The sequence below is a fragment of the Eschscholzia californica genome, unplaced genomic scaffold (assembly GCF_041429995.1).
Source record: "Eschscholzia californica isolate CP2 unplaced genomic scaffold, dmEscCali1.0.p SCAF_3, whole genome shotgun sequence".
NCBI classification, from domain to species: Eukaryota; Viridiplantae; Streptophyta; class Magnoliopsida; order Ranunculales; family Papaveraceae; genus Eschscholzia; species Eschscholzia californica.
Genome location: NW_028238420.1, coordinates 32265554 through 32280586, shown reverse-complemented (window position 1 = coordinate 32280586; position 15033 = coordinate 32265554). Strand labels below are relative to the sequence as shown.

At 35.1% G+C, this 15033-nt stretch overlaps 2 protein-coding genes and 1 pseudogene across 6 annotated transcripts in view; 2 read left to right on the top strand and 1 right to left on the bottom strand.

Annotated features, from left to right (window-relative positions):
- The window catches only part of LOC147549582 (vacuolar sorting protein 18-like), a 29324-nt gene extending 24457 nt beyond the window's left edge, over positions 1-4867 (top strand). For all 5 annotated transcript variants that reach the window (XM_086670791.1, XM_086670790.1, XM_086670789.1 and 2 more), the window contains exons 16-24: positions 865-927; positions 1121-1251; positions 1746-1851; positions 2201-2389; positions 2816-3043; positions 3602-3757; positions 3854-4015; positions 4221-4340; positions 4469-4867. In XM_086670791.1, coding sequence (XP_086526917.1) covers positions 865-927; positions 1121-1251; positions 1746-1851; positions 2201-2389; positions 2816-3043; positions 3602-3757; positions 3854-4015; positions 4221-4340; positions 4469-4642 — 1329 coding nt within the window. In that variant the 3' untranslated portion in view covers positions 4643-4867. The remainder of the gene's footprint in view (positions 1-864; positions 928-1120; positions 1252-1745; positions 1852-2200; positions 2390-2815; positions 3044-3601; positions 3758-3853; positions 4016-4220; positions 4341-4468) is intronic.
- A 3624-nt stretch (positions 4868-8491) lies between these two features.
- On the top strand, positions 8492-11199 carry LOC147549581 (glycerol-3-phosphate 2-O-acyltransferase 6 pseudogene; annotated as a pseudogene).
- A 936-nt stretch (positions 11200-12135) lies between these two features.
- On the bottom strand, positions 12136-13387 carry LOC147549580 (protein FAR1-RELATED SEQUENCE 12-like). The gene is made up of 3 exons (XM_086670188.1): positions 13039-13387; positions 12441-12892; positions 12136-12344 (listed from the first exon to the last, which is right to left on the bottom strand). Exons 1-3 carry the CDS (start codon positions 13181-13183, stop codon positions 12261-12263), a joined length of 681 nt encoding a protein of 226 aa, XP_086526314.1. The 5' UTR covers positions 13184-13387; the 3' UTR covers positions 12136-12260.
- Between the last annotated feature and the right edge of the window lie 1646 nt (positions 13388-15033).

Sequence of the window (15033 nt, the reverse complement as noted above, 5' to 3'; positions counted from 1 at the left end):
TTTTTTTTTTTTTTTTTTTTTTTTTTTTTTTTTTTAAATTTTTTATTTTCATTAGACTGTAATCTGTATTAGCTTGCTTAGTTATTCTTATTTCTCATTGCCTTAGGGTAATCACTCTGCTTATCACACTTCTAGCTACTTTAAAATGAAAAATATGATTTGGTCAGATTTAAATTTTGGGTTGTCGGTCATCTCTGAAGTCCATTGTTAGTTTTTTCGAGTACATAATAGCTTGCTTAGTTTTTCTTACTGCTGATAGTCTTTAGGAATAGCATGACTGGCGTAAAGAGATGACATTTGAAACTGAAACTATCTCTTGGTTTTCTTAACATGTATGCATATCTTAACTGAAAGTGAGCTCTTAATTGATTTATATAACCTGGTTTTCTGAGTATATAGCATATCATTTGTAAATAATGGTTATGTGATACTAGAGCACATCATCGAGCTTTTTGTTTCTTATTAACCACAGACCAGAATGTTATTTAAACCTATTACCCAGTGGCCACACTATGGAAGCTTAGTAAAAGTGAACCCCAGTTGGGGAATGAATTTCTTGCATTTCAAATTTCTAGAATTGGATGTTAGGCTCTACCATGTATACTTGTATCCGTAAGTGGATATCATTTCTCTTGCTTGTGCATGTCATAAGGTGAAAGGAATGTGTTACTTGTACTGTATTAGTAGTTGATATTTCACTAGTATATATCATATTAGCATCATTGTAAATAATGATGACAGTAAAAGATGTTAGAGATTAGAGTACTTAATATTGGTCAATTGTGGAGAGAATGTGTAGATTTGATGTGAAACAGTTTTTAATAATATCAACTGATACCTTATTTCACTCTGAATTTCGTTAAGCAAGGAGAAGCAAAGAAAGCATTGGAAGTTCTTCAGAAACCTGCGGTTCCTGTAGAGTTGCAGGTATTATTAACATGCAAGATTCTCTTTTTCAATTGATTTTTTTCTATCTATGCCTTTGCTCGTTTTCTTCCTCTTATTCTTTGCCCTCATTGGTTACTCTTCGTCTTCTTGGTTTCATTTCAAGCAACTTGAATCATATAGTTTGCATTAAGGAATTGATTCACACTTATGTTGACTTTTGTCATCACTGCAGTACAAATTCGCGCCCGACCTAATCATGCTTGATGCATATGAAACTGTCGAATCATGGATGATTACAAGCAACCTTAACCCGAGGAGATTGATTCCTGCAATGATGCGTTATTCAAGTGAACCTCATGCAAAGTAATGAGTACTACATTTGCTTATATATTCCGTAGTCCGTACTATGTCTTTTGAAGGAGCTGAGGAGATTGCCTCGCATCCCATTATATACTGGTCTGGAGAAAAATGTATAGATTGGCGCTCTTAGATTTCTGGTGTTATCTTCAAACTTGTCATACTTTCCTAACTAACAAAATTGTCTGATAAGAAGCCTTTGCACCAACCTTACTTAAGGTCTGACATTAGCCTTTAAATTGGTGAACTTCCTTTACTTGGCTATGTGTCTTCATAAATCTTTTAGATCACCATTTTTTTTAGGTAAAAGTATATTTCCTGGGTCTTTTTCCAATGACATTGTGTTAACTGAGCTTCCAACTATTTGCATGTTTATTATTTTTGGCTTTGCAACTGTTTATAGTAGTAAGCTGTAACTTTGCCTGAACATCCCTCTCCCGATATCTGTGTTAAACAATAGTCTTCTATTTAACTGATTCTCTCAATAATTTTGCCTGCAGAAATGAAACACACGAAGTCATCAAATATCTAGAATACTGTGTCCACCGTTTGCTTAATGAGGATACTGGGGTGCACAATTTATTGCTCTCGTTGTATGCTAAGCAGGTTGAGTGTGGACATCTTAATTACTTTTTTTCCCTTTGAAATAACTACTGTAAGATCTAACTTATTTTAGTACATTTCATGCTGGCACAAGCATTTGTATATTATGTATTAACTCGCACAAATTTCTTTCTGCTTTATCTACATGCTTCATCTACTTAGGTTTAGGTTTAGGTAGGTGTAAGTTTGGTGACATAATGTCTTCTTCCTGAGAGCCTTGTTCAGGCTGTATAGCTAGTCATGATATGTTTGAGGTTTCTGCTTTTACAGAAGTAGTGTACGTTTTGGCTTCACTTCTACCTTGTTATGCTGTAATACTAACAATCTTATGATTTTAAAAAATAATAAGCAGGAGGATGACAGTGCACTTTTACGTTTCCTACAATGCAAGTTTGGCAAAGGACAAGCTAATGGTCCTGATTTCTTCTATGATCCCAAGTACGCGTTGCGCCTTTGCCTTAAGGAAAAAAGGATGCGTGCCTGCATCCACATATACAGCATGATGTCGATGCATGAAGAAGCTGTTGCCCTTGCTCTTCAGGTGAAAATAATATTATTTTACTGCCTTCCCATGCATTTTGAGCAGAACAGGACTATCATTATCAAATATCCCTGTACTTGTAATGGGATATTATACAATTTTAACAACAGTTGCAAACTTGAAGCAACCTTGCATTAGTTGTCTGCATTGGGACAGAGATGGCGAGGCAAGATTTTATCTCCATTATTGTGAAATCAGTCCATTGATGTTCTTATCCCAGAGAAGCATTAAACTACCTGGTCTTTGTTCATAGGTTTATTGTTCATTAAATTTGTAAAATACACATTATTTCATAATAGTACTAGTTCCGTTGAAATTGTTGGACTAGTCCTGCCACAAAGGGATTCTCTACGCTCTGGCGTGGGGTCCATGTGTAGCATGCTCCTTATTCTTTATTTCTAACCATTGTTGGTTTTGGTGCACTAGGTAGACCCAGAGCTAGCCATGGCTGAAGCAGATAAAGTTGAAGATGATGAAGATTTGAGGAAGAAGCTATGGCTTATGGTTGCAAAGCATGTCATTAAGCAGGAGAAGGGAACTAAAAGAGAGAATATACGCAAGGCAATAGCATTTCTTAAAGAAACAGATGGCCTCTTAAAGATTGAGGACATATTACCATTCTTTCCTGACTTTGCTTTGATTGATGATTTCAAGGTAAAGTTACACAAACTTACTTCTAAGCATAAAATGAGCAATCGGTTTTCATTCTTGCAGTTTCTAACGCCTAGTTATGCCAAGCAAATGGTAATTTTCTTCTTCAAAGACTCAACAACCAATGAACTTCTACTCCTACCAACTGTGCTTCTCTCTTGAATCTGGATGTTAGGTCCACCACAGGCTTTCAAGTACCAATACGAGTACAGCAACCATACTTCGACTTCACTTCACTTAGCTCTACCCTGCCTGAGTCATTAGGGTTAGACATGCCAACCAACAGAAGTCATCAGTCATCTCTAGGGCATCACTTAATTACATTACATACCCGATACGCGAAATTTCAAGCCAGCCTCTAAATAATTGTGTTGACATTTCGTACCTCTATTTTATTGCATGATCAGCTCTAATGAGCATTATCATCTGCAATTTCTGTTTCAGTTCCATGATTTTTCTCCAGTATTTAGTTCCTCTGGTACGTCAGATACATTTACGTAATTGTGTTATCTGTTGCGACCTATTAATTTTAGGCATTACATTTTTTTAACAATGTTTTAGGAAGCAATTTGTTCATCACTAGAGGACTACAACAAACAAATTGAACAACTGAAGCAGGAGATGAATGATGCAACTCATGGTGCAGACAACATAAGAAACGATATTAGTGCTCTTGCTCAAAGATATTCTGTTATTGAAAGTGACGAGGGGTGTGGGGTAACAATCTTCCTCAATTATCTTCTTCAGCTAGATTCAAATAAGGTTGAAATTACCCACTTGGAGATTCACAAACTAATATCTTTTTGTTATCAGGTATGTAAAAGACAAATATTAACTGTAGGAGGGGTGCAACGGACTGCAAGAGGTTACACATCAGCTGGAGCAATGGCTCCTTTTTACGTCTTCCCTTGTGGACATTCGTTCCATGCGGAATGTCTGATTGCCCATGTTACCAAGTGTAGTAACGAAAAACAAGTAAGTTTTGAGTTTTCATTAACATTATTTCACATAGCTGTGCTTGAGTATTAGAAAGTTGGCAAATGCTGGTGTATTTTCTTGTGCAAGTTTTTTATTTATTCATTTTTAATTGATTAACGTTATTCTTTTTCATAGAAGTAACGATGTTGTGTGAGACTAGATTAGACAGTTGGTTTAATCTTCTTTTCCTACGATGTTTCAGGCAGAGGACATATTGGAGCTGCAGAAGCAGCTCAGCCTGCTAGGTGGTGAAGCCGCAAAAGATTCACATGACACGGTTACCGAGGAGGATTCTATTACCAGTATGACCCCAGAAGATGAGGTTAACCTATCAATTTTCTTCTAAACATCACTTTTTCTTTTATCAGAACATGTTACTTCATTATGCGGTTTATTAATCGGTACTTCTGAAGTAAACTCACAAATGCAATATTTCTTTTCGAATGGCAGCTCCGTTCGAAGCTGGATGATGCCATTGCTAGTGAATGTCCATTTTGTGGTGATCTAATGATCCGAGAGATTTCCTTGCCGTTTATCCTTCCTGGGGAGCCGAACTTAAATTCGTGGGAAATAAATCCATCACAATACCTTTCAGGTCAGAGGAGCCTCTCCTTAGCTATATAAGCTCCTTTCCTTCTTCTATTTCGCTCTTGGTTTCTTGTATGTGTGTGGTGTGCGGTTTTCCTTTCCATTTTCTTCTCCATCTTCTTATTTATGTTGTAATATACAACTTGCATTCTTTTGGTTGTACTATTAGCCGTAGATTTTGTTTATGAGGTTTGTATTGAAACTGAAACCCAGAAAACTATGGAATCAAAATTTGCATAATCAATTTCTGAATATGACGTAGATATATGTTCTTAATCCCCAAGTAGTTAAAAGTGAAGTATCTTAGATAAGGGTTTCAGAACTACCACGAGTTTGATTCTTAATCCCCAAGTAGTTAAAAGTGAAGTATCTTAGATAAGGGTTTCAGAACTACCACGAGTTTGACTACACAATGTTCTTGATGAACTAGAAGAATTAAGATGCTCCATCATGAGTTGTCCAGAAAACTAAGTCATCTAGAAAACTCAACTGAACGAAGAAATTGCTCGAAACAATAAGTAATTGATGTGAAGTGTTGATTAATATTTTGTCACTTATCCAGTTTAGGAACGAGGATGACGTTAGTCGTGGGCCATAATCACATTAAATAGATACTAACTAGTTTTAACTGTAAATCTTACTATGAAAATCAGGAAAAGATACAGATATCAGGTATAGTAAGTAACCTCTATTTGATCTTCCAAACTCGACAAATTGTCTTTTACGCTAATTAAGAAAGAAAACAGAAAAAATCGAAACCAGTACTTCTCAAAGCAATTATTATTCAGAAATAGCCCATGCCTATCGACCATAGGCATGGCATGGGAAAAGTTCGATTGTGACAGATATGAACGAATACCCTAACCAAATAAATTCTCTAAATATATACTAAGAATTGTCTCTTAATACTTTTTCTCCATGACCAAATCAGTATAGCTTAGTTATGAGAGTATGGGTCGGAAACATAACTTTTATTACACAATTAAAAACCCTAACAACCAAACGTACAACGAACAATTGTTGGATGATATAATTGAAAACGGCCGCTTTTTAAATATTCAACTTTGCTAACTGCATTACTTCTGATTCTTCGAGGTTTCGACGTCTGTCTTGTCGTTAAAACCATCTTTTTCAAAAGCATTTACAGCAGTTTCAATCTACCTCTGCCATGAAAGTTGAAGTGATTTAATTCCATCTTCCTACTTCATGAACACTGTCAGAACTGCTAAGGAATCCATGCATATACGCATTTTAAGTCTTTCATGTTTTCTTCATATTAAGATATGAACCGATGGAATCTTATCCATGTACTCAAATTGTTTGTTATAATTGTGTTTGGTTTCTTATCTATTTACCCAACATGTGCACATTGTCGCATTCTTTTGCCATTTTTGTTTTGGGCTTTAAATTTACGTTTCTTTGGTTGTTCTGTTGAATGTGAGCTATTTTAAAATGGGAACAGTAAGATGACGCTCACGGGAATAAAAACGAGGTCTAAGTTGTCAACATCAGAAACCACCCACGATACAGGCACACGAATAAATACGTACATACCTGTATATATATATATATATATATATATATATATATATATATATATATATATATATATATATATATATGTATGAAAGACTTGATCCATGAGTTGATTAGTTGCTTTTGGTCTGTATTGATGATATAAACTATTGTTGAAATTCCTGTGTAGTGTCAAATTTAGCTCAACTGTTTGGACTTGCAGACATTGTATTTTCTTTGAAGTTATAATGTTTCTGGTTGAAGTAGGAAAAATTAATAGTAGACAAATGTGGAGAGAGAAAGCTAGAGAGAGAGAGAGAGAGAGAAACAATGGGTTGATGTTGAAATCTACCAGTCTTGAACCTTTTCCATTAATTAGGTACAGCTAAAGTATAGATCTTCATTTAATTGGGCAACAATTGCAAGCCACAAGAAGTAGATTGGGAGATGGTTTTAATTGTATATTGAATCATGTTATCAAGAAATAAACCATTGAATTTCTTTGTCAAAGTTAGTTGTTAAGTCACCCAATAACAACACCTACATTTTGTCCGAATTTGATTTGTCTTATTTAGATTTCGGGTATTTTTTTATGTGAAATCAAATTTATTTGATGTCCTACATTTTATCCGAATTTGATTTTTTATTTTAGATTTCGGGTACTATAGTTATTTTATGTCTAACTCAAAATTTATTTGATGTCCGATTCAATACATTAAAAATGAGACGAATTTTATCCATTCAGATGAATCAAATATGCTAGTGAAACAAAGAAAAAAGATTCTAAAATCAAGTTTAGTCAAACGATCCGTATCTGAACGAAATAATAAGTAGAAACTACCTTAACAAAACAAGTACTATCTGTCTTAATTATCAACCTTTTCTGTTAATAACTCTTTCGTATTGGCAAGCTATATATGTTTGTAAGACCACAAAGTTATAAGTTTGTTTACTTTATGGCTTTCGGAAATCAGATTCCTGTGATAGTTTGAGTTTTCGACGTCCCGTAGTAGTCATGGGAGTACTGGGAGGCACGCAATAGAGTCACTTTCTAAGTGATTATATCAGTTCTTACCACCAATGTCTCCGTGTGCTAGAAATTAGTCTCTTAGTCGGTCAATCACTCATCTATTAGTTTTATTAGTGGTTTGATAGGGAATTAGACAATCATCTCTCAATCAACTTAATATCAGTATTAGGAGTGATAGACAAGGTACTAACAGTCGTATCTTGGTAAATTGACTTGTCTAGTACTCGGGTTAGTAGGAGTTTGCTAGATAATCACCTTCTAATTGGTCGAATTATAGTAGTGTGGGCCCACGGGGAGTGATTAATCAAATTCTTCCTCTTTGCAGTTTTCTCGCCCTCTGTAAATTATTTTTTCCATTCATTACATGACATGAATATATGTTACTGAATTGAGAAATAACAATGTTTTATGAAGCTTTACCAATGCATGACCCCTGGCTGGATTCGCTACTCAAAAATGTCAAAAATCCCGCTCTGGCCGGTCAAACTAAAAACTAGTTATCTTGAGAAGAACGCGGCATCGTGTGCAATCGGCAAAACCCCCATTGCAAACAAGATACAACCCATTTCTAAATGCTTGCTTTCTTGTGAATTGGGTGGTATGTCGGTTCAATACAATATCCTTTTGTTGATGGGGATAGGAAGCTCTTAATCTCTAAGTCCGACTTATGTCACATGTAAAATCACTATCTAGGAAGATGCTACTTGTAGTAGGACTTGTGACTCAATTTTTTTACTTTGGTTCGATCTACACTCTTTATTTCAAATAATTGATATTTTCAAAAAAAAAAAAAAATCGAAAAATAGCTGATGGGAGTGTGTGGTCAGGAAAATACCGTATCATATTGTAAGTCACAAATTGAGTCACGTCTAATGTTCCGTTTCGCCAATAGAAACAAAGCGAAATAGCTGTTAGGTTAGAAGAAAAGAATAAAATAAGAGTTGATTAGAAGCCACCTTAAATATCTTTTGAAAATCTATTGGAATTGAGTGAAGATTAATGTAAAAGACTAGAAAGAAAGAGAAGAAGCTAAAGAGATCAACAAGTTTCTCAAATATACCACACACATAATTTCATAATCATATATTGTACATTATAGTACTTTCTTCAAGTGTCAAATTTGGTGTGACAATAGTAAAAAAAAAAACCTAACTACAAAGTCTGTAACTTTCATTTTCATTCTAAATAAATAGCCATTAAATACCACAAGCCAAGCAAATATCTTATATCATCTCTCTTACTCCTTTTTAAAACCCCTCTATCTTCCTCCCTCTCCCTATCTCCATAACAAACCTTACTAACTAGCTATCTACCTCTTCACCTCTTCCCAATTGACAAAAATGGGTTTTCTTCATCCTCCTCCTCTTCATCAACAACATAGTTTCCCACCCATTTCTAAATGTTGCACGAAAAATCGTTCCGAACAATCCGTAGCTGCAGACCTAGATGGAACCCTTTTAATTTCAAGAAGTGCTTTCCCATATTTCATGCTTATTGCCATTGAGGCTGGTAGTATTTTAAGAGGACTACTTCTTCTAGCTTCTGTCCCATTTGTTTACTTCTCATATATTTTCATTTCTGAATCTTTAGCTATCAAAATTTTCATATTCATTACTTTTTATGGTCTAAAAGTTAGAGATGTTGAAATTGTTGCTAGATCTGTTCTACCCAAATTTTATTCTGAAGATGTTCATCCTGAAAGTTGGAAAGTTTTTAATTCTTTTGGTAAAAGATATATTGTTACTGCAAACCCTAGAATTATGGTTGAACCCTTTGTTAAGAATTTCTTGGGTGTTGATAAAGTTCTTGGTACTGAACTTCAAGTATCATCAAAATCAGGAAAATTAAGTGGGTTTGTTCAAAAACCTGGTGTTCTTGTTGGTATTCATAAAAGGGAAGCTTTAGAAAGAGAAACTTGTGATAATTTGCCTGATTTGGGTATGGGTGATAGAGAAACTGATCATGATTTCATGTCAATTTGCAAGGTTTGATTCTCTTCATTTTCTTTCATTTATTGCTATTTTGGGTAGTTTGATTTTAGTTTTTTTTTTCTAGGTGGAATAATAAGTTTTGTTGCTGAGAGTTAGTTGAAAATTTAACTCTCATCCAATCGAATTCTGACACGTGTAATTATGTGAAGTCCTTTTTAAACTAACTCCCGGAAAATTTAGTCCAAGCTTTTTTGTGTGATTACCAACCAACCCATATTCTGTCTTTTTCATTTACGGGAATGCTAGGCAGCCCAGTTTTTTGCCCAGCAAAAAACCCAGTCTACTAGGCATCCTAGGTGGCTGAGAGTTGATTTTGTTGACTAAGATCCTGGCCGTTCAAGATTGAACGGCCAGGATTCAATAAAGAAAAAAAAAAACCCCAAACCCCCCCAAATAACCACAGACTCGGGCTTCCTCTCTCTCTCTCTCTCGTCTCTCCCTCCCTCCCTCCGTTCCCTTTCGATCTCGTCTCTCCCAATCGAAACCCTAGATTTAATGGTGATCGAAAGCATAAACCCCGTATCTCTCTCTCTCTAAGCTAGGCCAAACGAAAACCCTAATTGGTTCTCTCTCTAGCAGCCGCTCTTCCTAATCGTTTCCCCAACTCTGCTATTTCCTCGATCGGGTTCGGCTTTTTACAGAACTTCCTCAGGGAAAGGTTTGCTCCTACTTTTTCCTTGTTCAATTTTTGGATGCTGTCATTTCAATGTGGAATTAGGTTTTTTGTTTTGTTTTAGAAATCGAAATGGATCTAGGGTTTATTCATTTCTTTTAGTTCTTCAATAAATGACTCGATTTAGGGTTTTATGTCCCAGGATGCCCTAGATCGGGTTTAGTTACGGGTTGGGTTTCAGTAGAATAGAAAAGTTTCATTTTTTTTGCTTGATGGGTGATGCGTTTTTTGAGATTAACTGGTTATCAAATCTCTGCCCTAGCTATTACTCCTTATTAGAAGGGTTTGGTTTATCAAGTTTCTTAAAGGATAATCTACTCATCTTATCTATCATCCATGTATAGCTCTTCATTGTTTTACTCCCTTAACTTTGCATTATAAGGGAGACAGTTGTTTGAATGATTTAGGGTTATTAGTATCACGTTGATTTTGGGTTCAAGTTCTTACTTTGAGAATATTTGTTTTTCATTTTCTAGTTGTGATTGAATCTATGTAAATCATGTCAAAAATCAACAAGAAAATGGTTTATAATTCATTTTTGTGTTACTTTTATTTATGTATGAACTCATATGTGAGATGTCATTTTGGTGATTAAATGATTAGTTACTTAATCAATCTGAACATGAATAATGACTTTGAATGTCTTCTAGGCTAGGGTGTCGGGTAGCCTTTTCTTAAAACAAGATGGACGTGGTTATAGACTTGCTAATGTTTCTATTTTGATCGAGTTGTTCATTCAATTTGGTTATACTTATAAATCTCTATTATGTTATACTTTTGTAGTTTATGGAGAGAAGATCTTATCCGCAGATACCCTGCTTTTGTGGAGCTGGCGACATGGAAATTAAGACGTCTAGAACAGTGAGAAATCCAGGGCGAAAGTACTACAAATGTCCAGTAAATAGAGAACATCCAAATGACTTCATATGGGCCGAACCAGTTCGTTCGGAGAGCTCCCAATCTACGGCTCCGGCAAATTCGACAAGATTGATAGAAGAAGTGGTAACCTCAACGCCGAAAAAGATGGAGTTAACGAAAATAAAAGAATTATTAGCCAATGTAGTGTTTTTATTGCAAGTTTTAGTAGTTATTCAAGGTTTAGCTATGTTAGTAGTTTTGTCTAAACTGATTAAGTGTTTTATATCTTCAATTATGTGGTGTATTAGAACAAGATTTCATGTTGTATTAGAACAAGATTTTGTGGTGTTATCTAATACATTTCTTTGTTGTACTCTTTATCATATAGATCATCTTTCTTATATTATAGTCACTTTTTATATGAGACTGTTGTTATTATAGTCTCTTTATCATATAACTTTCTTTGCAGCAGTTAAGTAGTAGAAGTAATAGAAGCAGTGGAGTAGTAGAAGAAGCAGTTAAGTAGTAGAAGTAGTGAAGTAGTAGTGGAAGTAGTTAAGTAGTAGAAGTAATAGAAACAAGTGAAGTAGTAGAAGTTGAAGTAGTTAAGTAGTAGAAGTAATAGAAACAGTAATGCCAATAAAACAAGTGAAGTAGTAGTAGAAGTAGTTAATTAGTAGAAGTAATAGAAACAGTAATTCCAATAAACCAAGTGAAGTAGTACAGTAATGATTTCCTCTCCTTGATAAACAAAATGCTGGAACAGAAGTAGTAGAAGCAGCAGTAAAGTAATGTCTAAGTCTTTGATCACTTCGAACAAAGTCGACTATCAATTTGGCAGCAATGTCTTGCGTCTCCACATGAGGAAGATGTCCACAGTTTGGAATTTGATGCAGAATTGAGTTTGGAAGTTCAGAATTTAGTCTCTGCATTTAAATAAAAAAATGTCAGGTTAGTCACATTCAACCTCATGTTCATTTTACGCTAATTACGACTTTCAAGATGTATGAAACCAGCAATAAACAACTATATTAGGACTGATCTGACATTCACACATCAGCTGCAATCTGACATTCACATACCAACTAGGCCATTGCTTACAAACTAATGAAGCAAAAACTAAAGAGTATAAAAGCAAGAGAAACTAATAGAATCAAGAGAGAGAAAGAGAAACTAACAGATTGGTACAATTGAAATGCTCTGCCCCCAGCTTCAATTGCAACAGCAATAGGTTGATTAGCCAAAGCCTTCTTCAAAGCATTCTCATCATTTACTGGAACATCCTCATACCCATCAATGGTAACAACCTTTGCATTTTTCTGCAACAATTTTCAATCACAAAAATCAACCCTACCCATTATTACACAATCTCAAACTTTCTAGAAAGAAAAGTTAAAGAAGAATCAAACTTTCAACTCAATTACTAATAAAAAACATCAAATCAAGAAATCAGATTAATTACCCTGTATTGATCACAAGTTCCATCACGAGCCTTATAAGGGTAGTCATCTTCAGTATCAATTCCACCAAGGCAAAAAGCAATGTAAGCTAAAATGGTGGAACAAAATAACTTCTGTTCAGATGTAACTAAGATGCCAGTAATACACCATTATAACGATAGCAGCAGTCTATGATTTCCTTTCCTTGACTCATCTTGCTTGGATGATTCACCTGACACATAGAAAATCTTAGACTTAGTTTCATAAACAAAAAAATATGTCCAAGTTCAAATAATACTAAGACAATCACAAAACAACAATAACTTACAGATTTCTTGTCCAATGGATCATTGAGTATTTGGGAGAGTGTCACCCTTTGTTTTTTTCCTACTCGTTCTCTTGATGTAGGACTAATGTCGTGGTTGTGGTCTAGATGAACTTTTGAAATCTTCCAATATCCATTTAATTGAAATCTTGCACATATCTTAACTCCACAACCTATTCGACAACTTGCCCTAGGATTCAATGTCGTGGTTGTAGTCTTACCATTAATGCCTTCTCTAGAACACGAAATTGTTATATAATTGACATTCCCATCAAAGTCTTTCACTCTTGATCTCTTCTTAATAGAAAATCCTTTTCTCTTAGCATAGTTTTTGAAAAACTCGAATACCTCATCGGCAGTACTGAATTTCATTCCTATTTCAGGTGGAACTATTGGTTCTTTGTATGTGGCTTGTTCAACTTCAACATGTTGATCAATGTGAAACTCTTCTTCAACTACATTAATCGATTATTAAACTAAGTAAAATAAATTCTTAAACAAAAGATAACTATAACACACACATATAATATATATATATATATATATATATAAAAATCTCAAAAGTAAGGGATGAATAAGAAAAATAATGATTCTTACTGACCTTCCAATTCAGAGTTAGGTGTTTGAGTTTCACAACCCAAATCTCTTTCAGATTCACTTCCAAAATCTGATAAATAATTTTGTGATTCACCTCCAAGTACCAGAAATTCCCTTTGATTCTCAAGTTCAAAGTCGGAAGTTGCCATCTAGGGTTTTTGATTTTGAGTTTGAGTTGAGAACAAGAACAATACATCAAAGTCTGTGTAACAAAATACAAAATAGAGAGAGAAATAAGTGAGGTGAGCAAGCTTTAAGTTTTTAACTGAGAGAAATAAGTGAGGTTTCGATTTGGTTGAGATTGAGAGGGAAACGAGAGTGATGGAGAGACGAGAGAGAGGAAGCCCGAGTCTGTTTGGGGGGTTTGGGGTTTTTTTTTTCTTTATTGAATCCTGGCCGTTCAATCTTGAACGGCCAGGATCTTAGTCAACAAAATCAACTCTCAGCCACCTAGGATGCCTAGTAGACTGGGTTTTTTGCTGGGCAAAAAACTGGGCTGCCTAGCATTCCCGGTAAGTAATTCGTTTTTGTTTTTATTTTTATTGTCTTCTCTGTCGTCTTAGAAGAGGTCGATTGCTGACGACCTTATTGTTCTTTTATGTGTTTTTCTTCAAAAAGAAGAAGAAAAAGATTCTATGTCGTCTTAGAAGAGGTTGACGACGACCTGCCGACCGATCGACTGCTGACGACCTTATCGTTTTTATCTTAATAGAAGGGTGCTAAGGAAAATGAAAAATGGAGTGCTTAAGTTAGCTGATGGTCTTAAGAAAATAACCATTTTTGAATAAATATATAAACAAAAGGGCCAATAAAAGTCACAAAGTATGAGCCAAAAAGAAAATTACCCTATTGTGTATTCCCAAGTTATCAAGTGAGCACGACCTCTTTCAACAAAAAAATGTAAACACTGCCTTCACTAAATAAAAAGCAAACAAAGCAATTCCTTGTAATATGAAAGGGTCAAATAGCAAGGCATCGCTTTGGGAAACACAAAAAAAATTTACAAGGTACAAAAACTTTTGTCAATTTCTTTCATATCCCCCCTCCCCCACCATCGTTTTTTGTTCATAGTATTCAGACGAAGACAACCCTCTCTTTCGCTGAAACAAATAGAGAAAGTGAGAGGATGAGAGAGTGAGGAAAGAGGAGATATATATATATCTAATAAAACAGGTGGATGGGTGCTGACTGGGAATTTTTGCAGTGGTTTGAATTCTCTCTCTCTCTCTCCGCTTTTGTGTATTTGGTTATGGAACAATCCACTTTTACGTATTTGGTTATGGAACAAATGTGGAATTATTGCAGATGGCTCGTACTAAGAAAACTGCTCGCACGTCCACTGGAGGAAAGGCTCCGAGGAAGCACCTGACAACCAAGGTCTATTAAATTTTTCACCTTCTTTTCTCTTCCAAATCGCGGGTTGCCCCTAAATCAACCCCACTACTGGTGGAGTGAAGAAGCCTAATCGGTACCGCAGTGCAACTGTCACTCTTAGGTAATTCCTTTCTCGAAAAGTTGTTGTTTTTTTATTATGATTCTTGTATTGTTGTGTTGAAGTTTGTATTTCTTCACGAATCGGAAGGGATTTCAACTTTTGATTTCTTGAAGAGTTTAGATCAAAGTCTGTTGTGTTTTGATTTTTATGCAGTATGTACTTTTAATGGTCCTAATATGAACTGTGAAATGCGTAAATACCACAAGAGTGCTGAGTTGCTTATCAGGAAGCTGTCGTTTCAGAGACTATGGCCCTTCACAATCCCACGAGATATACGGATGTGTTAATTAGTGTCCTTCATAGTCCAATATTATAAATTGTTTTCTTCTTATCAGGAAGCTGCCATTCTCAAATATAAACTTTTACTTATCTGCTTCACACAGATTTCGTTGTATTTTGATGTTGATTTAGTCTCATACTATTGGTGTTAATAGCTTCTTCTTTTGCTTCCTTCATCTCACACTTAACACAAATGCTGCCACTTTGTATCTTTTCCTTTCGTTG